The sequence below is a fragment of the Trichechus manatus genome, unplaced genomic scaffold (genome assembly GCF_000243295.1).
Source record: "Trichechus manatus latirostris isolate Lorelei unplaced genomic scaffold, TriManLat1.0 scaffold00015, whole genome shotgun sequence".
NCBI lineage: Eukaryota > Metazoa > Chordata > Mammalia > Sirenia > Trichechidae > Trichechus > Trichechus manatus.
Window position 1 is genome coordinate 904,718 of NW_004443951.1, and position 25,761 is coordinate 930,478.

General features: G+C 47.5%; 1 protein-coding gene across 1 annotated transcript in view; it reads left to right on the forward strand.

Moving 5' to 3' along the window:
- The first annotated feature begins 206 nt into the window (after positions 1-206).
- Positions 207-25,761, forward strand: part of SSBP3 (single stranded DNA binding protein 3) — a 185,491-nt gene continuing 159,936 nt past the window's right edge. Inside the window, exons 1-4 of the mRNA XM_004372040.1 lie at positions 207-457; positions 791-863; positions 1,087-1,148; positions 4,270-4,354. Coding sequence (XP_004372097.1) covers positions 207-457; positions 791-863; positions 1,087-1,148; positions 4,270-4,354 — 471 coding nt within the window. The remainder of the gene's footprint in view (positions 458-790; positions 864-1,086; positions 1,149-4,269; positions 4,355-25,761) is intronic.

The following is a 25,761-nucleotide window of genomic DNA, read 5'->3' on the forward strand; positions in this document are numbered from 1 at the left end:
GGGGGCGCCGCCGCTGAGGGGGCACTTGGTGGTCGCGGGGCGGGCCGCGCGCGGGGCCCCGGGGTGAGGGGTGGGCGAGGTCCCGCGCGCCTAGGCGCGGGTCGCAGCCCCGGCGCTAGGCGCAGTGGCCGTACTTTGCCCACCGGGCGCGGGCAGGGGGCGCGTGGCTTCTGCAGCCCCGACGGCTCCTTTTGTCCGCCCGCGGCATGAAGAGTGCGTGCCGGGGCTTTGTTCGGGCGGGAGCGCTTTCCCTTCCCTGCCTTCGGTCTCGCCGCCGGCCCCTAGCTCTCTGGGGCACCGCGCTGAGCAGGGACGGCGGCGCCAGTTTGGCCCTAGGCTTAGGGACAATTGTTTTGGGGGGAGGTGGTGAGGGTGGTGCTTTGCTGCCCCCTCCAGAGCTCGCTGAGCACCCAGAGTTCAGGGCTAAGTCCCCCGGACCCCCAAAGCTGGGGAGAGGGTGGCGAGGAGTGGGTATAGAAAAGGAGGGTGGCTGTGGGGTCGGGTGGCTTGTGAGTTTGAGAGACCTAGATGGGTTTACTTCTAATGCCACTTAGGAGTTCAAGTTTGGGGGTACTGTCCAGCTCCTACAGTTTGAGGAAACGCGTTCCCTGTATTCACCCCCTAACTATTCAGACCCCGCCACCCCAGGCAGGGCCGAGCTGCCTACCTCGGGTCGGGGCCACAATGGGACATCGGGGATAGGGCTCAAAGCTGGCTGGCAGGGTCCGAGAGCAAGAGCCCGAGTGATCTGACGCCTTCCCTCTCTCTTCCTCCCCTGCCCACTTTCCAGATTAGCTTTATATGTCTACGAATATTTACTGCACGTAGGAGCACAGAAATCTGCACAGACCTTCTTGTCGGAGGTGAGTGGAACTCCCCCCAGCATCCAATTTCTTGACACACCTCCCTCCCCACTATTCTTAGAGCCTTTGTTTTCAGGAGCAGCCACTGTGGCCACCATTTTGAATTTTTATCACCTTTTGGCATTTATTGTTAGTTGGTCTTCACAGCCTTTTAGCTCCGGGAAGCCCCCAGCCCACCCCTCTTCTCTTCTCCTCTAAGCTGCTTCTGCTCTCTCCTTTACAGATTCGATGGGAAAAAAACATCACATTGGGAGAACCGCCAGGGTTTTTGCACTCGTGGTGGTGGTAAGTTTGTGTGATAGTTTTGTGTGTGTGTGTTTCGTTCTGAGCCCTGAGTCTCAGGGAACAAAGACAGAAGGCTTGGAGCTTGCCCCCCACCCCTTAATCCTCCGCTTTGCACAGCCCAGGATTCTCAGACCAGGATTGGTGAAGGAGGAAAAAGGATAGAAGAGGCTGGTGCCTAAAGTTTTGGTCTTCTCTCCTTTGCTGTCTGACTGAAAACTGACTACATTGTGCCTCGTGTTTGGGAGAAACTCCTTACTTTTTCGTCTCACTCTGGCCCACTAGGCAGGGGGCTTGAAAAAACCTTGAAGGATTTTTGTCAATTTTGCATGCTGCTTTAATTAGAGAGGGTGGGGTGGGGTGGATACCAGGTCTGTTTTATAACTGGCCTGTCCCTTTTTTTTTCTTCTGTGAGCTCACAACCTTAAGAGAGAGAATGTCCTGGGGACCTTTTCCAAGCACCCTGAGGAAAAGCAAGAAGGGGCTGCCACTTCCTTTAAAGATTCTGATTCAGACTGACTGGACCTTCCTTTCCCGTGAGCCCTTCTTCCCCTCCCCTGCCGCAAAGCATCACTGAAACCACAAAGCTTCATTTTACCGAGAGCCTTAACTGGTCAGAGTAGACCTTGCAGAGTGCCTGTAGTTTGTAGTTAGGGGCACTTTCTTCATTTGTGACTCTGATCAGGCTCCTGGGTCCTGTGGGTGTGGGACCACCACCAGTCTAGTCTCGGTGTGGGGTTTGTGGCAGGCAGGAGGGGGGCCCTGGGTCAGCGGAACGATCTGCCACGAGTGTATGACCTGGGTAGTTGTGGGATCGATTGGTGGAGCCTTTGACATCCTTTTGAAAAGGAAAAGAAAGCAGAGTGGCTTTTGATATTTCAGTGGAGTTCAGGAAAACGGAGCGTTGTGTCTTTGGGATCTTAGAACGTTTACCTGACTGCCAGTTCAGGTTACTGTTTCAAGTCTCTGAACAGCAGGAGGATGAAGTGTCTGTTCTAACTTGTGCAGCGAAAATGAGTTTTTAATTACTTCTGCCAACCTCTGAACTGCCAGTGTTGGAGGCATTTGGTATGGTGTGAGGTTCTACCTGTAGGAATGGGTGATAGGTTTTCATGTGGTTTTGTTTTTTGTTTTGGAGAGGAGTGTGTGGATGAAGTTGAGGGGGGAGGTCTGACGATCATGGCTCTTGGAGAAACTTAGACTTATGAGTAAAAGTTACTTAGAAGGGGCTGAGGAGTTTGTAGTATTAAATTTTTTTTGTGTGGAGGAGTTCATCGAATGTATACAGCTTCGGAAGGCAGAAAGGAACGTCCTTTAGCTCGCTTCTCCAGCTAGTAGAGGTCCTCGATTTTTCTGTTATATATTTAATCCGCCAACATTTCTCCATCCTTGTCTCGGTCCCAGGTATCGAGAAAGTCTGTTTTGCTGGGTTCAGGCAGTGGTGGCTCTGAGTGACTGTTACTGTGGTCCTGTTAGAAGTTACCTTGTGCGATTTAACGCTGAGCAAATGACCACTGCTTTCTGGAGTGGGAGGAAGCAGTGGAGCTGATACAGAGGGCAAGCTGCAGTATTTCCACACCTTGCGTGAGACGCTTGCCTGATGACTAGCAGAGCTGGCAGTTGAGATGATTTCTTCTGTGCTGATTGTGATGGGACCAGGAGCACTGGACTGTGAGTCAGACCTTGGTTCTGGTTCTTGCTTTACCCTTCACGTCAAGCCGGTTCGCCTCCCCGGACCTTAGGTTCCTGATCTTTAAAATGAAGGGGTTGGAGAAGACGATGTCTAAGGCCTTTTGTTAATACCAACGACTACTCCGTGTTTGTACAGGGCTTTACAAGTTGACAGAAGACTTGGATGTCTGTCCTCATTTAATGCAAAGTGTTGGAGTGACTGTACAGAATTGTGGAGGGAGACTAGACAGGGATTTCTAGGCCAGCCTTCTCCCTCCTATTCTTGACTGATCAGGTGTTTCTCTGAGGAGGGCTCTCTATTTCAGTGTGAAAAGTTGTCCAAAATCTCTCCTTTAGCTAATTGGTACTCCTCTTTGGGTATATGGGGGAAGGAGTGGTTCTTGCATAAGAATACTTTGTAGGTGTGTCCGGTTGGGGGTGGGGGTGAGATGGGAATGGGGGTGTGGGCTCTGGGATTAAGAACCTGTAGGTTCCTTTTAAGGGGCCCTGGTGTCACAGTGGTTAAAAGCGCTCAGCTGCTAACCAGAAGGTCAGCAGTTCGAACCTACCAGCCGCTCCGTGGGAGAAAGATGTGGCAGTCTTTTTCCATAAAGATTTACAATCTTGGAAATCCTGTGGGGCAGTTCTTTTCTGTCCTATAGGATCTCTCTGAGTCGGAATGGACTCGATGGCCGTGGGTAGTGGGGTAAGTTCCTTTTATTGCCAGAGTCATCTAGGTTGCTGTGCACATGAATCATGTTTTGACTTTGATAATTTAACCTTTTTATGATGTGCAGCCATTTTGGTTTGGGATGGTAAAAGGAAAACGGATGAGACAGGCATGGATTTTCATCCAGATCCCTACCATCCAGTCTGGGTAACCACGAGTGGATTTTAAGCTCTCCTAACTTCAGGTGCCCCATGTGTAAAGTGGGGGATAAAATAACCTACCTTATGGTACTGTAGTACCAAAATCTATTGCCCCTCAGTTGATTTAGACTCTTAGTGAGCCTATAGGACAGAGTAGATCTGCCCCAGAGGGTTTCCAAGGCTGTCATCTTTATGAGAGCAGGCTGCCACGTCTTTCTCCCATGGAGCACCTCGTGGGTTTGAACCGCTGACCTTTCTGTGAGCAACTGAGTGCTTAACCACTGTACCACCAGGGCTCCTTATAGTACCGTGGCAGTCATGATCAATATCATGGGTGCGAGATATCTAGTGCATAATAAGTGCTTGATAGATAGGACCTATTACTCTTATTACAAATGGTTGGCTTGCCAGAAGAGGTTGGATTGGTTTTGTTTTCTAGGCTGCCTTTGCCCAGCGAAGGCTGGTAAGGTGGGATGGAGTCTTTGGAGACCTTGGTACTATTAGCACTGTGCGTTGTGCATTTGCTGTTGGGTACACGAGCAATAATTAGTAACTTGATCTTATTTTATTTTTTGACTTGCAGCGTATTTTGGGACCTTTACTGTGCAGCTCCTGAAAGGCGAGACACTTGTGAACATTCAAGTGAAGCAAAAGCATTTCATGATTACGTGAGTAACAAATTTTTAATCCTGGCAATAATTGCAGGGTTGCATATCTCTAACTTGTTTAGTTCCCAAAGTAAATACACAGCCAGTTGGCAGTGGTCTTTATCTTTTTCCTTGCCTTTCTTTCTATTCTCCTGCCTGCCTCCCCCTGCCCTTGCCACCATTGCCCTCCTCCAGCAGGGTTCTAACTTGGTGAACGGTGTTTCATAAGGTTGTAATTATGCAAAAGAGTTCAGGTATTTATCTGGAGGATTATAATGGCGTTGTGCAGGGCTCCGAACCATGTGAGGTTTATGTTAGGAGTGGACAGTTAGCTGAGAGAAGACGGAGCCCTTTGGTGTTGGTTTGTTTAAGAAAAAATGGCTACAACCAAAAAATAAAACAAAATATGAAACTCGTGTTTGGAAGTAGGAAGGTTGAGTGAAAATTTGGTGAAGTGGACTCTGTTCTGCTTTCCGAGAGGATCAGTCTTTCAAATTATGTTTTGTTGGGGAAAATGTGGGCATATGGGAGAGAGGCGGCTCATGCTGTGTTCTCTACGACAATATAGTTTGAGATCCTTGACTGGTCCATAACGTTATGCCCAAAATATTCTTGTGAAGATAGTTAATTTCATTATTGTGCTTTCTGCCCTATCTTTCGTACTCTGTCTTGGTGAGTTTCTTAAGACTGATAAATGATTACAAGAGAGATGCCTGTCTTTTATTATCCCATTTCCCACAGTAGGTCCACTCCCTGCCCCCCTGCTTAGGGAAAAAAAAAAAAAAAAAAAATTGGACTCCAAACCTCGTTTTGTCTAGCTGGGGATTGCAGTCAGACTTGAGCTGATGAAGCAGGTTAGGATCTGTCTGAGAGAGATGGATAGGGATGTGTCTGAAGGTTTTCCATGGCCCTGTCCAGTCCTTGCTTCTTGTTGGCCCTGTACGTGGTTATTTATGTGTGTGTGTCCTTGTGCACGTAGGAGGTGATCTATTTGGTCTTGCTGTGTGCGTGAGGTGGGTAGGAATAAACTCATGCTCTAGGCATGGAAGTTGGTTACTTGAATGTCATCAGGTCCAGCGCACTCGGCCAGGCCACAAGTGTCCCCTGCATGCAGAGTTTGGAACTAGCCTTGGTGTCCAGAACCCATCTGGTTTAGTTTCACAGGTGGTCACATCCCATTACCATGAACAGCTTCGGGGTGAGAGTTACTCCTGTAATGCGAAGGATTAGAGACTTAGCTGGAGGCTCACTGGTTTTAAGAATATTCGGTGTGATGAAAGTTTGCTATGACTGAACAGTTAATGCCTTTGGAGTGGAATTCTGAGGAAGTTGACCAGTTCTTGTGCTCTCTCCAGGGTTTAAAAGGAGAAGCTGGTGAATGATACTTATGGCCTGGTAAACTTTTAGTAGTAAAAGGCAGAGGTGATTGTTCACTTGCGATGTGGTTCTTCTGGGAACATCCCGTGGAGCTAACTGGTGGTGATAATCATAGGGTTTCCAGAGCTAGAGGTTGGGGGAGGCTAAGGGGTATATTAGCCAAATAAAAATAGTTGGTTAATATGAACTTTAATCTATTAAAAAATCCTTTTCTTTTTTAAACCTATGAACAGACAACTCCTTTATAGTCATTCTTTTACTACTGTGCAGATGGTTTCATTTTAGAGGGCTGGGATGGGTGGACATGTCTCTTTCAAGTAAGTGTCTTGATATAGGACATCTGGTATTGTTTCCAGGGTACCTTTCATAGAAGTTAGTGAGTTTTAACGAAGCTTGGTGCTCTAGTAAACAATGTGACTCCCTTTGACAATTTGTGATTTGGTCTGCCATCTTGAAACAATATCCAGAAAACCAAATCTGTTGCCATTGAGTCGATTCCAACTCATAGTGACCCTATAATACAGAGTAGAACTACCCCATAGGGTTTCCAAGAAGCGGCTGGTAGATTCACACCTTTTGGTTAGCAGCCACATGCTTAACCACTGCACCACCAGGGCTCCTGAAATGATGCAGTGGCAGTGAAAGTTTATACATGGATTTGTTTTCAGTAATTTTGTTAAGGAATGGCAGCAGGATTATGTAGAAATTGCTGAGGTTGGTATTGACATTTAGAAGGTGCTACCAAGAGATGAGGTCACACCGAGGGCCAGGGTTCAAAGGTTTGGGGACCCAAGCCTTCTTTCCTGGATTGAGATCTCCTTGGTGTCATGTGGCCTGAGAGTGAGGTCATGTGGTAGGAGGGTTCGAGGGATAAATGCGGTGAGAAGGAGTTCAACGGGAGTTAAGGAGTCAGAGGGGTGGTAGCAGAGAAGCAACTAGAAAATTAGGGTGTATTTCCCTTGGGAAAAGGAGCTACCTTTTCTCTTGTCCTTAAATCTTCATCTGTTCTTTCCATTCCCTGGGCTACTATTTAGTTAGCCCTTATTCCTTCTTGCTAGAATTAATACAGTGGCCTCTTCCTGGTCTCCCTTCCTCTTGCCTGCAGTGCATTAATATCTCATTCATTCAGATTCTCTAGTTTTCTGCACACTGTAATCACTGCTTCATCCCAACGTCTATAAAAACCACTATTCAAAGCATCTGTTGGAGGCTTTGCATGTGCCAGGCCACTATGCTAAGTTCAATACCTCATTTCATCCATCATTTATTCTACCTGTGAGAGTAGGCGCGTTGTTAACTCCGTTTTGCAGATGACAAAACTGAGGCACAGAGGTTAATTCACAGCTGGTAAGTGGTAGAGTTAGGATCCAAATACAAGTCATGACTGACTTCAGAATTGAGCTCCTAACACAGCTGTGACTCAGCCCCACAGGTCCATGGCAAGTATCATTTGTTCGCACCTATACTAACTTCTCATTCAAATCTGTCTTTTCTAGCCACCCTAACCTCAGCTTATTAATTTTTTCCATGGCAGAGGCCATGCACTCTTCTTCTCTGTAGCTCCCATAATACCTTGCACATAGTAGGCGCTAACACGAATTGATTGAAGGAGTTAAGAACTGTGGGTGAGAAAAAATAGGTAATTTGGGGTCAGTGCGTAACCTGGGCTGGAACAACTCATGGAATTTTGGAAGATGCTCTTTTGGTGACTTAATTTTTGCTGGGTGATCTTGAGCAAGGTGTCTTTAATGTGGCTTAGCTAGTTGCCTTGGGATCCCTGGGTTGCACAAACAGTTAAGTACTTTTGACTGCTAGCTGAAAGGTTAGCCAAGTGCTTAACCACTGCACCACCAGGGCTCCTCAGAAAACAAAGTGGAGTGTGAATAAAAAATGTGCATTAACTGGCCTTCTGTTTTCTATCAGGGAGATTCAAAGATTCTCCAGGTCTGGGAAAGACTGTATAGCCCAGGTACCAGACACGGCCCTTGGCGGATATAAGTGCTGACAAGGGTAGGGGAGTGAGGATTCCTTGACTCCTGTGGGATTGAAAAGAACTTCCAAAGCAGAGCCTGTCCTCACCTCTCTCAAATTAGAGGATGATTCTGTGATCTGGCACATCATCACACCTCCCAGGTAGCTGGGTCAGGTGATTTCAGAAGCCCCTCCCAGGTCAACACCGGGTTGTGGGGCCCTGGAATGAGCCAGGTGACTCAGCGGGAGAGGAGAAGAGTTAGTTTTCTTTGAATTGGTGAGTTTTTATCTGAGTCACAGTCCATTTTCCCCCTCACACCTGGCAACTTCAGTGTTCTTGGCTCCTTGTTTGTAAGCCCCAGAGCCCTGCTGTTGACCACATATAACGTGGAAAATTGGGGGGATTCAGTATTGAGGGTGGACTTTTCTGAGAAATTGGTTTGCATTACATCAGAAGGGCCCTGTGGCCTTGGAAGGACCGCCCACAGGGTCCCTGCTGTGGTTTCCTTGCTATTCTCTTCAGGCCATGGAAATGTTGACTAAAGTCCTTGGGGTCCCATTGGAGGTCTCTTTGGGTTCTGTTAGACACTGTTGTCTGGGTCCTGGCCTTTGTAGATAGGCAGTCCCAACTAGATGAGCCCTGACCCTTCCTTCTGGGAGCAATAAATGATTTATTTAAGATTTGGTGTCACCGGTACATCAGTGCCTCCTACATGGGCCCAGTAGTGCCCTGGCCACCTTCTCCACTTCCATCTCCTCCAGGGTTTGAGGGGTTAATAGAAGGGTCTTTTGTGCCTTCTGAAACTACCAGCAATGCTTTTCCTCCTTGTGATAGCTAATTTTGTGTTTTCCTTTTGGTGTCAGGAATGAGTGGAGTAGCTAAGGCCCTGAGGTGGCTTTTGAGCTGTAGGTGCTAGAGAATAGTGATTGTTCTTTGCACTGCCCATGTTGACTTACAGCTGCCTTGTTGGTCAGGTTTTGTTATTACTCCCATTTTACAGATGAGGAAGTTGAGGCCTGAAGTTTAGATGGCTTGTCCAAGGGCGTGTAGCCAGGAGGTGGTAGAGCTGGGACTAGACCTCTGTCATTTAGTTTCCAGCTCTCAGCTTTTGACACACTTGTTTGAGAAACAAGCCCTGTGAAACAGAGAGGGAGAATATTTGCATCTGACCTGAAGTGTGCCGGGTACCTGGTCAGTGCCCCATATGTATTTAAGAAATAAGTGAGTTCAGCACAGAGTTAAACTGAAGTCTCTGAGAGATGAATGACAGCGTCACTGGAGGAGGTGAGGCCTGAACTCCAGGAAGGGAGTTATGTTATGGTGCAATGGTGTGATGAAAGCTGTGGACCTATCTTTCAGAAAACGAATGTGTCCCCATAAAGGAGACTTTGTATATGATTTCTGCTGCCCACGTCCCAAGCCCTTCTGTGATCCCAGGTTAAGAACTTGGGGAGCGTCATGAGCAGGGAGTCTCGTGACCTTAGTGAGTCTTGAGCCTCAGTTTCCCTGATCTGAGGACCTGAGGTCCCTTTCAGCTCTGCTGTTCTGAACCTCTGACTCAGTAGGCTGCCTGTCTTACCCCTGTGCTTTTACCCAGCAGGACTCTGCTGACCTCGCCCCCCACCCCGACCCCAGCTGTGAGACTTTGTCTTTAGGAGGCTGGGTCAGAGTAGGAAAGTGCCACAGAAGCATGGGTATGGACGTGAGCTGAGGTATTTGTGGCTATGTGGCAGAGGCCCAACGTCCTTGGTGGGTTTGAAATAGCAAAATGATATTTGAGAGGGCTCTCCTTGGACGTGCTGAGGCAGGGAGTGGCTGTGCCTGCCAGCACTCTTTGAGGGGAAGAGGAGACGGGAGGTACAGTGCTGGCAGGTATAGGGGAGAAGGCCTGCAGTTGGACTCCAGTAGCTGGGAGTGTGTTCTCTCCACGATAAGCCAGCCCAGCTATCTTCCCAGAGGTCCTGGCAAGTTCACAGCATTGCCATTGGCTCTGACCCTTGGCACCCTTGTGTGGTAGATTAAAAAAACAAAACATACACACAGTTGTTTTTCCCCCAGTGCCCCTTAGAGCTCAGAACTTAGTGTTGGGTCCCCTCTTTGGGCTCCCACCCTGTTTTCTGCAGTTCCTCTTATCCCCAGAAGCTGCCAGCCTCCTTTTTCGATAGCTAATTAAACACTAAATGAGTAACTGGAATTGCGTTTTGCCAGAAGCTGGGCAATGCGGCTACCTTAATGGGTTTCAAGTGGCGGCAAGACCCCAAATTGCAAATCCTTGTCCTTTATTTGAAGGCGGGGGGAGTGGTGGGAACCCAAACAAAGTTTTTGGCAGTGGTCACTTCATTTGAACTCCAAGACCAGCAGTGTGTACCAGTCTTTTGCATAATGCTATCTTTGTTAGCTAAGCATTTGCAAACTTGGACAAGAGTTCGCTCTGTGCTGGCCAACACTCAGAGGGCACTGGGAGACACCCCACTCTCTAAGGGAGGTGGGTTCTCTAGTGGGGACCTCTGGTCAAAGGTGCCATGACCCCTTCCCTCAACTTTACTGCCCGTGTGTGTGTGTGACGCGGAAGGGAGGTGTGTGTGCTTGAGGGCCTGTCAGCCAAGATAACAGAAGTGTTACACTCGCTGTAGCCCTTTAATAGTGTCTGAGGATTTAGCGTATTTAGAAAAATTAATCTTTTTTTAGCTTGGTAATAATTCTGACCACGGCACAAGTGCATTAGCCGATTCACATAAATGTCTTTAATACGTGTTGCTTGGCGCTTACAGCAAATAGATAATCATGATTGTTTGTTTTTGGTTCAGAGTAATGGAGTTTTCTGTAGCCTTGGTGAGATGAGTTTTGGGAATGTGTCTCCTTGTTATGCTTTTCTTTTCCTGGGTCATGAAGACTCAGGATTTTGAAGGGCCTGGCTTCTGACTGGTGGCTTGGATGTGCACGTACGTTCCAGTCCTCTGGCTGGGTGGACTTGCAGAATCTCTGTTTCTCCATCTGTGGAATGGGAAAATGGTGATTCCTTTGCATGGTCGTAAAGGACTAATATGAGATATGTGAGAGAATTGATTCTGTGTGGTTGGTGCTTGGTGAATTTGTTTCCTTTCTCTTTACAGCCCTAAAGTTTAAAACGAAAAAAAAAAAACTAACCAAAAAACCTCTTAATATGATGGAGAGACAAAGACCCTGTCATTGTTTGAATTACGTCCCCCCAAAAAATATGTATATTAGTTTGGCTAGGCCATGATTCCTGGTACTGTGTGATTTTCCTATATGTTGTAAATTCTGCCTCTGTGATGTTAATGAGGAAGGATGGGTGGCAGTTGTGTTAGTAAGGCAGGACTGGATCTACAAGACTGGATTGTGTCCTGAGGCAATCTCTTGAGATATAAAAGACAGAAGTGAGCAATGAGACAGGGGGACCTCATACCATCAAGAAAGCAGTGCCGGGAGCAGAGCGCGTCCTTTGGACCGGGGTCCCTGCGCAGAGAAGCTCCTAGTCCGGGGGAACACCGAAGAGAAGGCCGACAGAGAGAAAAAGGCTTCCCCTGGAGCTGACGCCCTGAATTTGGACTTTTAGCCTACTTTGACTGTGAGGAAATAAACTTCTCTTCATTAAAACCATCCACTTGTGGTATTTCTGATATAGCAACACTAGATGACCAAGACAGACCCGTTCTTCTGGGATAGGAAATTGACCCTAAGGAAAGGGAACTGGAAACTTGAATTTCCCAGTGTTGCCCCACTGAGTCTTATCTTTAGCCCCCCCCCCATGACCCTGGTCTCCCTGCAGAAAGGGGCGGAGCTGGCGGTCCTGCCACAGGCTGGCCCTGATAAATCCTCCCCTGAGATGTCTGTACCCCTTATCTGTATCAGACAGTGGTCCTGTCGTCCCACGCGGCTGCTTCATAGCCGAATGGTATGGCCCAGAGGGCTTGTAGCTTGGCATCAGCAGAACTCTGTATTCAAATTTAAGCTCACCATCGCTTGTTAACTGTGGAGCCTTCCTTTCTCATGGTCTGTTTTCTCCACTTTCAAATAGGGACAAGGATCATCCTTGCTTTGGCCATCATGGAAGGACTTTTCTAGAAAGATGTCTAGGGAGAGTGGTTCTCTGAAGCGCTGTCAGTGTTATTAGGGGTGGGCAAGGTGGGAAACCCCTCAGTCGGGGTCTTGTTAGCTTCCTGACCTGATGTTTTGATTGAATGAAAGAGCTCCAAAAGGAGCTTTAAGAAGGGGAGCTTGTGAAGGAGTGTGTTGGCCATTGCAGGTCTGGGGGCTATTCTAGATATCAGCTTCTTTCTTGGGCTTAACTGAGGTGAGCCAAGGCCTTGTTTAGCCAGCCCCGGGACCAGGGAGAGGACACTGGAGTTTAGAGATATTGATTTAGGCCAGGTTCCTGAGTGTCTGCTCTGCTCACTGTCTAGTTGAAGACGCAGCCCAGGATGTGGTAAGTGCCTAGAAAGCCTCGTGCAGGAGGATCTTGTTTATCCGGAGACCGGGATGCACAGAGTCAGGATGGGGAAGCAGCATGTAAACACTTGGAGGGTGCCAGGAGACACTGAGCTCTACCTGCAGTGTCCCTTAGGTCCTTTTAGTTTTCTAAGGGAGGTGGGCTCTCTAGTGGGGACTTCAGGCCAAAGGTATCTTGACCTCTTGACCCCTGTGTGGTGGCTGGGGTATGTATTTAATACATATATAGATACCAAGATTGCAGATGTGGGAACTTCTCACATGTAGGTAAACTGAGGCCCAGAGAGGAAAGATGCTCTGCCCAAGGTCACCAGGGTCCAGGACTCTTTCCCTTCCCTTGTGCTACCTGGTTGTACTTAAAAAGCTGTGTGAACTTGGACACCTTAACCTCTATGTGCCTCAGTTTCCTCAGGTGGATAAAGGTGGTAATAAAGTATACCTGCCTCCTCAGGATGGGGGCAGTAGTGGTTCAGTGATAGAATTCTTGCCTTCCGTGTGAGAGACCTAGGTTTGATTCTTGTTCAGTGCACCTTATGCTCAGCCATCACCCATCAGGGGTGGATTGTGTGTTGCTATGATGCTGAAGGGGTTTCAGCAGAGCTTCCAGACTGAGACAGACTAGGAAGAAAGGCCTGGTGATCTGCTTCTGAAATCAGCCAGTGAAAACCCTTTGGATAATGATGGTCTGATCTGCAACTGATCATGAGGGTGTAGGAGGACTGGGCAGGGTTTTGTTCCGTTGTGCGTGGAGTCGCCATGAGTCGGGCTGATTCGATGGCAGCTAACGCCAAAAATAACCTGCTAAGGTGGTCATGAGGATTAAATGAGCTTACACACGCTGGTTCCTGGCATAGCGTAAGTGCCATATAGATGTATGCTCTCATTTTATTATCTTTCTATGCCTGGTATAAATCCTGACCTTCTGATGGCCAGTGTTCACAGTGATTGGAAAAGTGGGGGCAGCAGCAGAATGGCCTTGGTGTGAGGGACTTATGTAGTGTGTGAAACATGAACCATCACTTGCTTGCTCACGTGTTGGTTATCTCTCTGGAAGCCTGGGTTTGAACCCACCTTCCCTGAACACCCCTGGGTGAGTAGGAGTAACTTATACAACCCCTAAAGCAGCCCAGCACCTGTGAGGATTAAATGAGACAAGGCATGTACTCTCCTGGCCAGCACCGGGCATGTGGTTGTTCAGCCATCGTTCGTCTTCTCCTTCTAGGCACTTCTGTTGTTCCAGGAATCTGGAATGGAGCCCTCTCTCCAGCCCCCTCTGACTCTGCCTGCTGGTTTCCGCTTGGTACCACACCACCTGAGAGAAGGAGGTGATTTGCTGCCCTGCCGATGCACCTTTTGTAGGGCAGATTGTTGTTCTTGGGTGCCATTGAGTTGATTCTAACTAATGGCAACCACACTTGATAGAGTAGAACTGCCCTACGGCTGCTAACCAAAAGGTTGGCAGTTCGAATCCACCAGGCACTCCTTGGAAACCCTATGGGGCAGTTCTCCTCTGTCCTATAGGGTCACTATGAGTCGAAATTGACTCGATGGCAATGGGTTTGGTTTTTTGGTTTAATCTTTACAAGAGCAGATCGCCAGGTCTTTTTCCTGCAGAGCAGTGTTCGAACTGTCAACCTTTTGGTTAGCAGCCAGACACTTAACCCTTGCACCACCAGGGATACTAGCCTGGAATGTGGCTGTCTTCACCAAGCCTGCTGGGACCACCCTCACGGGAAGACACCTCTTTTTCCTCTTTATTGTCTAGCAACTCTGTGACACTTTTATCCATTTACTTCTCTCTTCCTGGAAGGAGAGCTGTTTCAGTCAAGGTCATATCTCTTTCTCCCCCCTTCTGGATTGAAAGCTCTTTGAAGACAGGAACTTTATCTTCTTCACCCCACCCCCCCACCCCCCTTTCTGCTACCCCCATTTTTGGGGCCTATTACAGTCTTGGATAACTCCTGAGGTCCGTGAGCAAGACACTGAGCCTTGAGAAGTGAGAAGCATTTGATCCCTGCCCAAGGATCAAGCGTGTCAAATACATGTTTTAATGGAGATGGGCAAATGGCACATGAGAAAGCAGTTTTGTAAACTGTGAGTGGTGACCCATTAGTGCATTGTGAAATCAACTTAATGGGTCATGACTGGCAATTACAAAAAAAAAAACTGTATCACACAGAGTAAACATAAGTATTTTATTGGGAAAATTTTTTAGTCATTTATGTATGTGTATAAGTGCGTATGTTTCTTGGGTTTGCAGTTTACATTTTGCCTTGTTGCGGATCGCAGTGTAAAGTTTGAAAGCCACTAGCCCAGAGAGAGCTGAGATTGATTACTCTAAGCAATTGCTGAGACTCAGCTTCCTCGTCTGTAATGAGAAGGAAATTGTTCTTTACTACTCAGTTGTTGGGAGAATTGTTTTCTAGCAAATTCCTCCCTCACTTCCGGATGGTGTCTGGTAGGCCCTTTGTACCTTTGTGTGTGTTTGCTGCCGTATTCTTGAGCACATTGAACACAGAAGTTGTTCAATAAATGTTCTTTGTATGCTGAATAAGCAGTAGCTCCCATTTGAAGGGGCTGAACCAGGGCTGTTCACGCTCAGGGTGGGCAGGGGAGCAAGGGCCTGAGAGGGCAACGGGGACACTCTTGCTTTTCGAAAGTATCAATATCCAGATGGCTTTCTAGGCAAGGCCTACAAAGTTTGCAGCTTGTCCCTGCTGGCTGGCCATGGGCAGCTCCTCTCGCCTGTTTGTGATTGAGACGGGGTCCTTGATCCCCTGTGGAGTGTGTTGTCTGAACATCTGCAGGGCTCAGGCATGGGTCCAGTGAGAATCCTGAGAATAGGTCGCAGGGCATCCTGTCTGACCAGGGTTGGCCCAGCCTCCCAAATTCCCTGTCCCCCTCCCGGTGACAGCTGTTTGCACAGCTCCTGAGGCAGGCTTTGTATCCCCTGCTCTTTGTGTGTTTGGGTGAAGCGCCTGACATTTCACTTCTGTTTCACAGTCCTCTGACCTTAAGAAGCATGGCTGCTCCCTGGGGCCACTGTCTGAGGCTTTGCTCTGATCCTTCTTTCCCAGTCACAAAAGGCCTGTTTGAGAGAGTCAGCTCTGGGGTGGCAGACCTCCCCCATGCCTGGCATGCTAGGTCTGTCTCTGCGAGCTGTTAGGGTGGACAAAGCGTGGCTCTGCAGGCTGGACTGGAGTAGCATTTGGTGAATCGGCAGTGATTCCTGGGCCTTCTGTACGCTGTGCGGGTTGGTGATAGCTCTGAAGCAGTGTCATAGAAAGCACATGGAATTTAGATTTAGAGGGCCAGGGTTCAAGTTCTGATTCTTTCAGGTGACCTTGGGTAGGTCATTTAGCCTCTCTGACCATGCCTTAGTTTTGTTTGTCTGTGACCTAAAATAATGTGAAAGACCAGTTGCCCCAAGTCGATTCTGACTTACAGGGACCCTGTAAGACAGAGTAGAGCTGCCCTCATAGGGTTTCCAAGGAGTAGCTGGTAGATTCGAACTGCTGACCTTTGACTCCCAATGTGAAATACCAAAAAAACAAACCCACTGCTGTCAAGTTGATTCCGACTCATAGCGACCCTGTAGGAGAGTAGAACTGCCCCATAGAGTTTCCAAGGCTGTAAATCTTTAAGGAAGCAGATTGCCACATCTTTTTTCCGCGGAGCACGTGGTGGGTTCGAACAATTAACCTTTCAGTTAGCAGTCAAGTGCTTTAACCGCTGCGCCACCAGGGCTCCTAATGTGAAATAGGGCTGGGCTTTTCTACCTCTCCAGCTTTTTTGAAGTTGGGTGAGAGCATATGAAAATGCTTTGTAAATCATGGTTGCCTTTTGAGACCAGATTTCGACTGTATATTCTCAACAACAACAACAAAATAAAACTAGAAAAAATTTTTTTGACAGTCAAATCATAGAATGTTTATCAAGAAGGACTATCCGATTTACAGATGGGATCACTGAGGCCTGGAGTGTGGTGGTGACACAGCAAGTCTGTGGCAAGATGGGCTCCTGAGCCTCGTGGGAGGCCCTGACTTTAGAAAACCTCCACCTCAGAGGTTGGAGCCTGTGTGTGTCCCTGCCATCCCTTAGGAGTTTTGCTGAGTTTACTTTGGGGGCTGCCGTGGGCTTACCGTGGCTTTTGCCATCCAGGCCAGGCTGAGGGAGCAGATGGCTCAGTGGGCAGGCCTGGTGTCAGGTGTGTGCAGGCTGCTGCTCTTTTCTCACTGTCTCTTAGAAGGCTTCCAGTAGAAAATGTTACTCTCTCTCTGGGGGCCCTTCCTCTTGGCATTACTGCCCTGCCTGTGCCCGTCAGGTGTCGCTCCGTGAGCCCACTCGTATTACACACGGCAGTTCTGGCCTGGAGCTGTGGTCACAGGTTTCTCTGGATCTTCTGAGCTGGTTAGCTGCTTCACAAAGGGGATTTTACAGCATGACGGAATTTCAGCCACCACGTTATCTCCGAATTGGCCAGTTGATGGTTTCAACAGAGCATTTCAGCATCGAGGAAGGCAATACAATTTGAGTTAGTTGTGATGGCTGCCACTTTAAATACCACAGTGAATTTCTGTCAGCAAGCTAATGCACGGAATAGGGAATTGCAGAAAACTGGATCATTTCAGAGTGCTTTCGTTGATTCTGACCCCCAGCTACAGGAAATGAACTTAAATATAGTTGACTTTCGCTGTGTAGGAGCCCTGGGGGCGCAGTGGTTAAGCATCCAGCTGCTAACCTAAAGGTCGGCAGTTCGAACCCACCAGCCACTCTGTGGAAGAAAGTTGTGGCGGTCTGCTTCTATAGAGAATTCAGCCTTGGAAACCCTATGGGGCAGTTCTGCTCTGATTTGTAGGGTTGCTATGAGTTGGAGTCAACTTCACGGCAGTGGGTTAGGTTTCTTTTGGTCACTGCATACTTTCTTTGGCATTATTTTGCTAGCAGCATCCTTGTTAAAGGGAATTCGAAGAGAAGAGACTAGGTAAAAACCAGAATGTTTGACTCTGGCCCTTATGATTTTGGAGAGTGACTGTCTTCTGTGGCAGGTTGAGCTGTTGGGAGTAACGACGGTAGTTTCGTGGTGAGGGGTAAGTTAGAAAATTATGGCGTTATGTTGTTGTTGTTGCTAGGTGCCATGGAGTCGGTTCCAGCTCATAGTGACCCTGTGTACAATGGAACGTAACACTGCCCAGTCCTGTGCCATCCTCACAATCATTACGAGCCCATTGTTAGAGCCATTGTGTCAGTCCATTTCATTCAGGGTCTTCCTCTTTTGTGCTGACCCTCTATTCTACCAAGCATGATGTCCTTCTCCAGGGACTGGCCCTTCTGATAACATGTCTGAAGTATGTGAGACGAAGTCCTGCCATCCTCGCTTCTAAGGAGCATTCTGGCTGTCAGCATTCTGGTTTAATAGTAATTAATCCCTTTAATAGTAATTAATTCCTTGTTGAATGAAGGAAACTAGGTGTATTGAGCACTCACTGTGGGCCAAGACTTAAAAACGTGTTCTTATTCAGTTGTCACCTTATTTGGGCAACGTAGGGGACAAGACATCTTCCCATTTCATGAATGAAGACCTGATGACAATAGTGCGCAATTATTGAGTGTTAACAATATACCAGGCACTGTTCTAAGTGCTTTATGCTTTATCTCACGCAGGACTCAAAATAGCAGCCCTGTGGGTTAAGTGCTCTTTTTATTCTGTTTTACAGATGAGGAAACTGAGGCACTAGAGGGATTCAGTAATGTTCAACTTAAGTTTAACCAGTTGCTGTCAGGTTGATTCTGACTCATGGCGACCCCATGTGTGTCAGTAGAACTGTGATCCTTAGGGTTTTCAATGGCTGATTTTTTCAGAAGTAGATTTCCAGGCCTGCCTTCTGAGGTGCCTCGGGGTCGGGGTGGGGGGGGGACTCAAACCTCCAGCCTTGCAGTTAGCAGCGGAACGTGTTGACCGTTTGCACCACCCAGGGAGTCAAACTTAGGTTTGTCCTTTTCCAAAGGACTCTTCACGACCATACCACACTGCCTCTCTAAGAATTAATACCTAATCAGTGGACGGCCCGCTGCCCATTCTGAGGCTGGCAGGACTAGATGGGAGTGAGAACCGAGGGAGATAGGCAAGTGGAAGCCCTTCCTGTAGGTCATATGGTTCCTTACTGGTGCTGTGCCTCTCCATGGGCAGAGGGATTGGGCTGGCTTTTAATGACCTCACCCAGGAGGAAGACATCTTGCTCTGGGCCCATACGCCTTAAAGAAAAGTTTATCCATCTCTTCACTTACAAGGCCCCCTTGTGCAAATCTCCTGTCACTCCCTGTGAACTCCATGCTTGAAAATATTTTGTTTGCAGATAGATTGCATGTGTTGAGTCTTCATTAATTTTAATTAAGAAATATGAAAAATAAAAACTTTATATATATAGTTGCTGATAAAGAGTTACCGATCAGCCAAGTTGGTAGAATTCTAGTCAAAAGAAACCGTTAGGAATTTTGGTTCCATTTCATTTGAGGTAAACCTGATTCTTGTTGAGCTTAAAAATTATTGACAGTGCCTCAAGAGTCCCTAGTAGTTTTGTTTTTTTTTAAATTGTTTTTATTGTATTTTAAGTAAAAGTTTACAATTCAAGTTAGTCTCTCATACAAAAATTTACACATAGTTATGTGACCCTAATTGCTCTTCTTATACTGTGACAGCACATTCCTCTTTTCCACCCCTGATTTCCCGTGTCCATTCAGCCAGCTCCTGACCCTCTGCCTTCCCATCTCACCTCTGAACAGGAGCTGCCCATTTAGTCTCATGTATCTACCTGAGCCAAGAAGAACACTTTTCATGAGTATCATTTTATGTCCCATACTCCAGTCTAATCTTTGACTGAAGAGTTGGCCTCGCGAACGGTTTTAATGCTGGGTTGATAGTGCCTGGGGACCATGCTCTCTGGGGTTCCTCTATTCTCAGACCATTAAGTCTGGTCTTTACACTAGAATTTGATTTCTGCACCCCACTTTTCTCCTGCTCCAACAGGGACTCTCTGTTGTGTTCCCCATCAGGGCGGTCATTGGTGGTAGCCGGGCACCATCTAGCTCTTCTGGTCTCAGGCTGTTGCAGTCTCCAGTTTATGTGGCCCTTTCTGTCTCTTGGGCTAATGCTTTCCTTGTGACTTTGGTGTTCTTCATTCTTCTTTACTCCAGGTGGGTTGAGACCAGTTGATGGCATCTTAGATGGCTGCTTGCTGGCTTTTAAGACCCCAGACACCACTCACCAGAGTAGGATGCAGAACATCTTCTTAATAAACTTTGTTATGCCAGTTGACCTAGAAGTCTCCTGAAAGCATGGTCCCCAGACCTCCACCCCTGCTACTCTGTCCCTCAAAGTGTTTGGTTGTATTCAGGATACCTTTTAGCTTTGGTTTAGTCTAGTTGTGCTGACTTCCCTTGTAGTACCTAGTAGTTTTTGAAACCTCGTTAGAATCATTAGGCTGAGACCTGCTGACTTACATATGTACTTCCCCCCCACCCACCTAGCAGTGTTGGTGGCTCCTTCTAACTTTGTTTAGGGATGTGTTCCATGGAGGGAAGTCCTTCACATTCTTCCCTGGGAGTCAGAAGTTCAGAATGCAGAGTTCTCTTTCAGGATGATTGAGCCCCTCTCTAGGTCACCCCTCCCCGCTATGGCCTCCGCTTCCCAGGCAGTTCCAGCAAAGCTTCCCTGTTAGGGATACACAGCTTGGCGATACAGCTTGGAGGGTGGAAGGCCTAAGGGGTGTTAAGAGCCCAAATGGAAAGCTCCCGTCTTCAGAATATGCTCCAGAGCCCCATGTTCCCTACAAGCCTGTGAAGGCCTGAGCTGGCATCTGGGTGGAGGAGATGAATCACTGGACAGCAAGTCCAGAAAGCATTTTTCTCCATCACGCTTCCCACTTACTAGCTGTGTAACCTTAGACTGATCAGTGTCTTTTTTCTGGGCCCCTGTTTCCAAATTCATAGCATGGGGACGATGAGGGATGCAAAAGTGATTTCTGAAACAACGGTGACCAGCGTTTATTGCACATTTACTCTGGGCCAGGCACTGTCATAAGCGTGATATTTGATATTTAATCCTCACAGCTCTCTACAAGGCAGTGGTAGTTACTATCTCATTCCTTAGATAGGAGACTGAGGCTCAGAGAAGTGACGTCATTAGCCCATGGTTATGAAATATTAAATAATGGAGCCTGGATTTGAACCCTGGGCCCCCTTCCTAGCCTTTGAGCCATACTGTTATTTTGACAAACTTTTGGATTATTTTGGGAGATGGGCACCTTGGGGGGGTGGGGATACACTTTGAAAAAATTGGATCATTTCCATAGAAACCTGTAAATGTGTATCTTAGTAAAAAAAAAACAAAAGATGTCAGTGACAGTTGCTTCCCAGTGAGATGAATGCGGATAAACCTATTTTGACTGTTAACTTATTTTGTTGCTTAAAAGCCAGTGACATGTAGCGTTGAATTTATTTTTCTTCACAATGTTTAAGTGTTTACCACTTCTTGAGTGACGTGTGTGAATTTGGGAATTGCCTGCACTTTGGGAATGGAGGCCGCAGCTTGTACTGAAGGTTTTTGCCTTCAGAGGGGACTTGTGGGAAGGTTTGTGGGGCCCAGGCTATTGGGTGAAGTGGTGTGAGAGCAGCCTGGGTACCTGTGTCTAGAGGATATCAATGGAGCCAGAGCTTGCTCTGAAGTTGGGGTCACAGTAGAGAGCCGATCGCAGGAGTCTTTGTGACTGGAAGCCTAAATATTTATTCTGTTCTGTCCCTAATGAAAACAAATTGTCAACAGTTGTTCAGTAACTGACTAAATTAAAATCTGTAATTAGTCAATTAGATTAAAGAGTTGGCACAACCTGATTGTATCATGCTGGTTAGGTTATTAAGAGAAAGGGTGTGATTTTTAATTACTGAATGCTAATTTTGACAGTTTCAAATACAAACAGACGTGTTTTTCCCCCCTTTCCCTAATTCTGAGTGGTTTGGAAAGTAAAGACACTCACTGTGTAAATTATGTTTTTTTGAAGGAAAATAATCCGAGAAGGCCCTTCTGTAGAGTAGGAGGAATTTTAGTCTAGAGGAAACATTGGGCGTAGTTGAAAGGGTCTGTCGGAAATCCTCCTTTTCTTGATGGAGGGATGGCATGGCATCTTACAGCTTTGTTTTTGTTTTAAATGAGAGATTGGGTTTCAACTTCAAGCAGCAGGAGTTAGTCAGAATTCTTTTTTTAGGGTCTCCTCTAGTCTCTGGCCTCCAGGGGTTTTTCTGAGCAATACCTCGGAAGCGATAAGCAACAGGAGACAGAATCCAGTGAGGAAACCGCTGGGTGTGAAGGATGGTGAAATCTCAGTGGTGCCAGTCCATGTGAATAATAATATCCAAGCTTTTTATAAAGAAATTTTTCATACATGGGGCAACCCAGTGAGGGGTACAGATGGAATGAACTTCTTGCTTCCTTTACTTTATGGCCGAGGAAAGTGGAGAGTGAAGGCGCCACCCAGGTGTGGAGGGTCAGGGCAGGAGTGGATGGCGTTGGGGGGTTGCTGATGGGCATGAAAGAGGGAATTCAGTTAGGTCGCCACTGGGGACGGTGCCCAGAAAGGCTTCTTGTTGGGGAGGATGGGTCAGGGGAGGAAGATGGGATCAGAAGTAGGACCAGTTAATGCACTTAGAGGTATAAAAAGCCAGCCAGAGAGTTCAGGATGAATGGGGTAGACTGGTTTGAAAATGGAGCAAGTCCTTCTCATTTTGGTTTTCTGGGGGATGCTATGTCATTGCTTTTTCTGCCCACACTGGAATATGGGTTAGAATCAGCCTTGGAACTGGAGGTGAGAAGACCTGAGCTGCTTCCAGCCATAGGCCCAGGACACAGCCTGGACCTGTCGTCTGCCAGAGGGCCATCCTGCCTTCCCTGCCTCCTCCTCAGCTTGGGGAGTTCATGAAGTGGTCAGCTCTGTAAGCTGTAAGGCACTAGACACATGGCTCATTTTATCTGGAGGACCTGAAGCCACTGCAGGAGGCCACCCCGCCCTCGCTTCTTGTACAGTGAGGATCCGAGAAGGTAAGCAACTTGCTCAAAATCCCAAGGGGTGTGAGAGGTTGAGACTCTTAACTCCAGGTCCCTGACTGCCCAGCTGTCAGTGTTACATGGCGGCGAGTTGTTTGTGTTCCCTGTCTTGGGGAAAGCTGGCCTAAATGGCTGTGCCTCCAGGAACCCGTCTGAGTGGCGTTGTCAGGGTTGAAGCATGGGCTCCACTTTCCAGATGTTTTTCTGGTGGCTGTATTTTCCATGATCCCTTTTGAAGCACTAGTTAAATGGCCTTTAGCTTTTCAAGATTTAATAATAAAACCGTTAGTGATCCAGAATGAGTAGGTTTTTTTTTTGAAAAAGGAAGCAACTTTGCTTTTTGTGTCCGATAGATATAGGGTAGTGGGGAACCAGGGTGCAAAGAACAAGGGCTTTGGAAGGAGAGCAGCCTGGGTTCTAATCCCCACTAGGGCCACCACTCACGGTGTAACCTGTGCCAGTTGCTTAACTTCTGCGCCTCGGTGTCCTCATCTGTAAAATGGGTATTGCGCTCAACTTACAGTGTTATCTTGAGGTAATGATGCGGCGCATCATAGAAGATACCCAGTAATTTCTGGAATGAAAGAATGAGACGTAGCCAGTGTTCTTGGGCAGGATACTTCCCTGTTTAGGGAGCTGTACTGGGGTGTATTTGGAAACATGAGTAAATGAGAGGAGTAGAATAAAAAGCAGGAAGTATTTACGAGTGGGGATTTGGAATTCCTCTTTCAGACTCAGGGCCCACAGCCAAGGTTAAAGAAACCCATAAGAGGTGGGATGTGTGTGTGCGCGCATGTGTGTCTGTGTGTGTGAGTGTGTGTTTGGGGGGATGGTGGCAAATAGAAGAAAGGAAGTGGTAGTGCTAGGAGAGAGTTTATTTTAAAAGCTTCCCACTGATAGATTTGTAGCCCTGGGTAAATAGAGAAGCTTGTAAAACTTGATTCATTTTCTTCCTGAAGTCTGTTTTTGGTGAGAGTGAGGTGAGGACAGAGACAGCCAATGGAGCTGAGTGCTTTTAGGTTGGAAGCGTTTGTGTGTCCTCAGTGCACGCCATGTCCTTCACCTCTGCTCCCTGCCCCCAGTCTTTCCTGCCCAGGACACAGTGCCTGCTGCCGGGAGCCAGGCCTGTTGCTGGGAGCTGTGTTCTGGTCTCATCTAGGGATGAGCGAGGACTTCCCGCACTCAGGATGACTTCCTACTTCCTTCTCGGCCTGTGCTACCCAAAGCAGACTGGATTTGCTCTTTTCTCGTGGTTAGGAAATACGTCCGCCCCCCTCCCTGCCCAGGCCTGCTCTGGAGACGTGGACAGGCAGCTGGGGCGCCCATTGGCCAGCGAGGAGCTAGGGTGTGTCATAAACTGGAGGCCTGCATGAGCTGTTCAGGCATTAGAAGCTGCTGCTCCTCAGAAACCTCCACAGAAATGGTCAGCAAGGAAAGGCGAGAAGGTAGCGAACCTTGTTGTATGTTGAAAAAATTGAGGGACTTTTGGAATGTTTCTGTGTTTTGAAATAAAAATTATGGCTGTGTATTTTTGTTGATGAGGTGTAATGTGAACCCTGAGATTTAGACACCAGACACTGCTGGACTGTAGTTAAGAAAGGGAAGGGCCAAGGTCTTGTACCTCAGAGCCTTTGCACAGCCTCTTCTCTGTTCCTGGGGCACTTTTCTCCATTCTTTTTCCCCCTGGGGGAGTCCAGTGCATTTTTCATGTGTCAATTTAGATACCACTTAATCCTAAGAAGCTTCTTATAATCATTTTGAGTCCCTGAGGCCAGGGCTTGTGGTGGTGGTGTCTTGTAAACTCAGGGCCTGGCACTGCCAGCACACGTTTGTTGACTGAAAGAGTGATCAGGAAGTACCAGGAAGGCTGCCCACCTCCTGGGGCCCCATCTGTGTGCAGTCTGTGCATTTCGAAGACTCTGAAGTTTTAATAGCCTCAGAACAAGTCTGAGTCTTGGCTGCTCACTTTTGGCCCTGGCAGGGGTGTTTGCCTTTCTTTTCTGAAGTAGGTCTGTGACACATCCAAGGAGCTTCAGACATGAAGTGTCCTCAGTGATCTACAGCAACATGCTTAGTGTTCAGTTAACTGAGCAGTTTGCCAACTTCTGAGGACTCTCAGGTCGGAAGCCCTTCTGCCCAATTTTTGAGTTTTGTAAAGGGCGTTTGGGGAGTGGGTGGGCACAGATGTGGTCTGAAGTCTTGAATGCCATCTCTGAGCTGGTGTCTTATTGAGTGTTAACGGAAGAGATGGAAAATAGCCCAGTTCTGATTCATCTAACTCTCCCACCTTTCTGTGCAGGAATATTTTATTGTTTGATCCCCTGTAATCCAGGGTCAGTGGCAATTTTTATCAGGCACACAAATCTACGGTTGACCTTTGCATTGTTTGAGAAGACTCTTGTTTGCTTAGCAGACAAGGATAGACAAGGTTCCAGCAGGGCTGCTCTAGACTTGGGGCTGTGGGTCTTTGTATGCAGGCAGGTGCTTCTGATTGTGAGTGATTTTTACCGTTCTTCAGGGAGAGTCCAGCCACTCCCTAGGGAGGGGCTTCTTTATTTCTCAACCAGCAATTCAGGCTGTTCCATAGGCTTGAAATACTCCCTCTAAACAGAGACTTTCTATTAAGAAGGAGAGCCCTGGGTGGTGGAAATGGTTAACACGCTTGCGGCTAACCGAAAGATTGGCAGTTTAAGTCCATCTAGAGGCACCTTTGAAGAAAGGCCTGATGATCGACTTCTGAAAAATCAGCCATTGAAAACTCTGTGGAGCACAGTTCTACTCTGACACACGTGGGATTGCTATGAGCTGACTCGATAGCAACTGGTTTGGTTTATGGTGTCAGGTAGGGAGAACGTTTTATCCAGAATCTACCACCGGTCATAGCAGATACTTGTTTTTCTCAGATAGTCATCCAGTCAGTCTGGTCTTTCCATCATCAAATATTTGATCCCTCTGAGGTGTAGGTAAAATAGGGAAGGATACAGTCAAATGCTTTGCCTTCACAGAGCTTACAGAGTCCCTTTTTCTGAGGTTTATATATTTTAAAATGCTCACTGCGTTTAAGTATAAGACATATCCTGCTAGTTTAGATTGGCTTCTCCCCAGGAAGGCACAGGAATGCTTTCTAGCCTCCCCTGGTGCGTCTGCTACCCCTGTTGGGGAAAAATCAGTGAGGTCACTGTTCCGTTGGCCTGCTTGGCACCCTGGCTCTGCACGCCGCCTCTGTGATTTTTGGACCAGTTACTCGAACTTAACTGAGTATGCACTTCCTCCTCAGTAAAGTGGTGGTAGTGGTAAACGATGCCTTCTACCTTCGTGGTCCCAGCGTTAGTGTGATCCCGGCATTGGTGTGAGGCTTGACTGAGCTAAGCCACTTGAGGGCCTTGTCGAGGGACAGCTAAGGGTGTGGAGAAAATGATGATTGCACCTTGGAGGGAGCAGTGACAGGGGAAGCAGTTGAAACAGAAAACGTCCTTGTGAGGCTGTTATTCTAGTAAAATTTTGAAAATATTG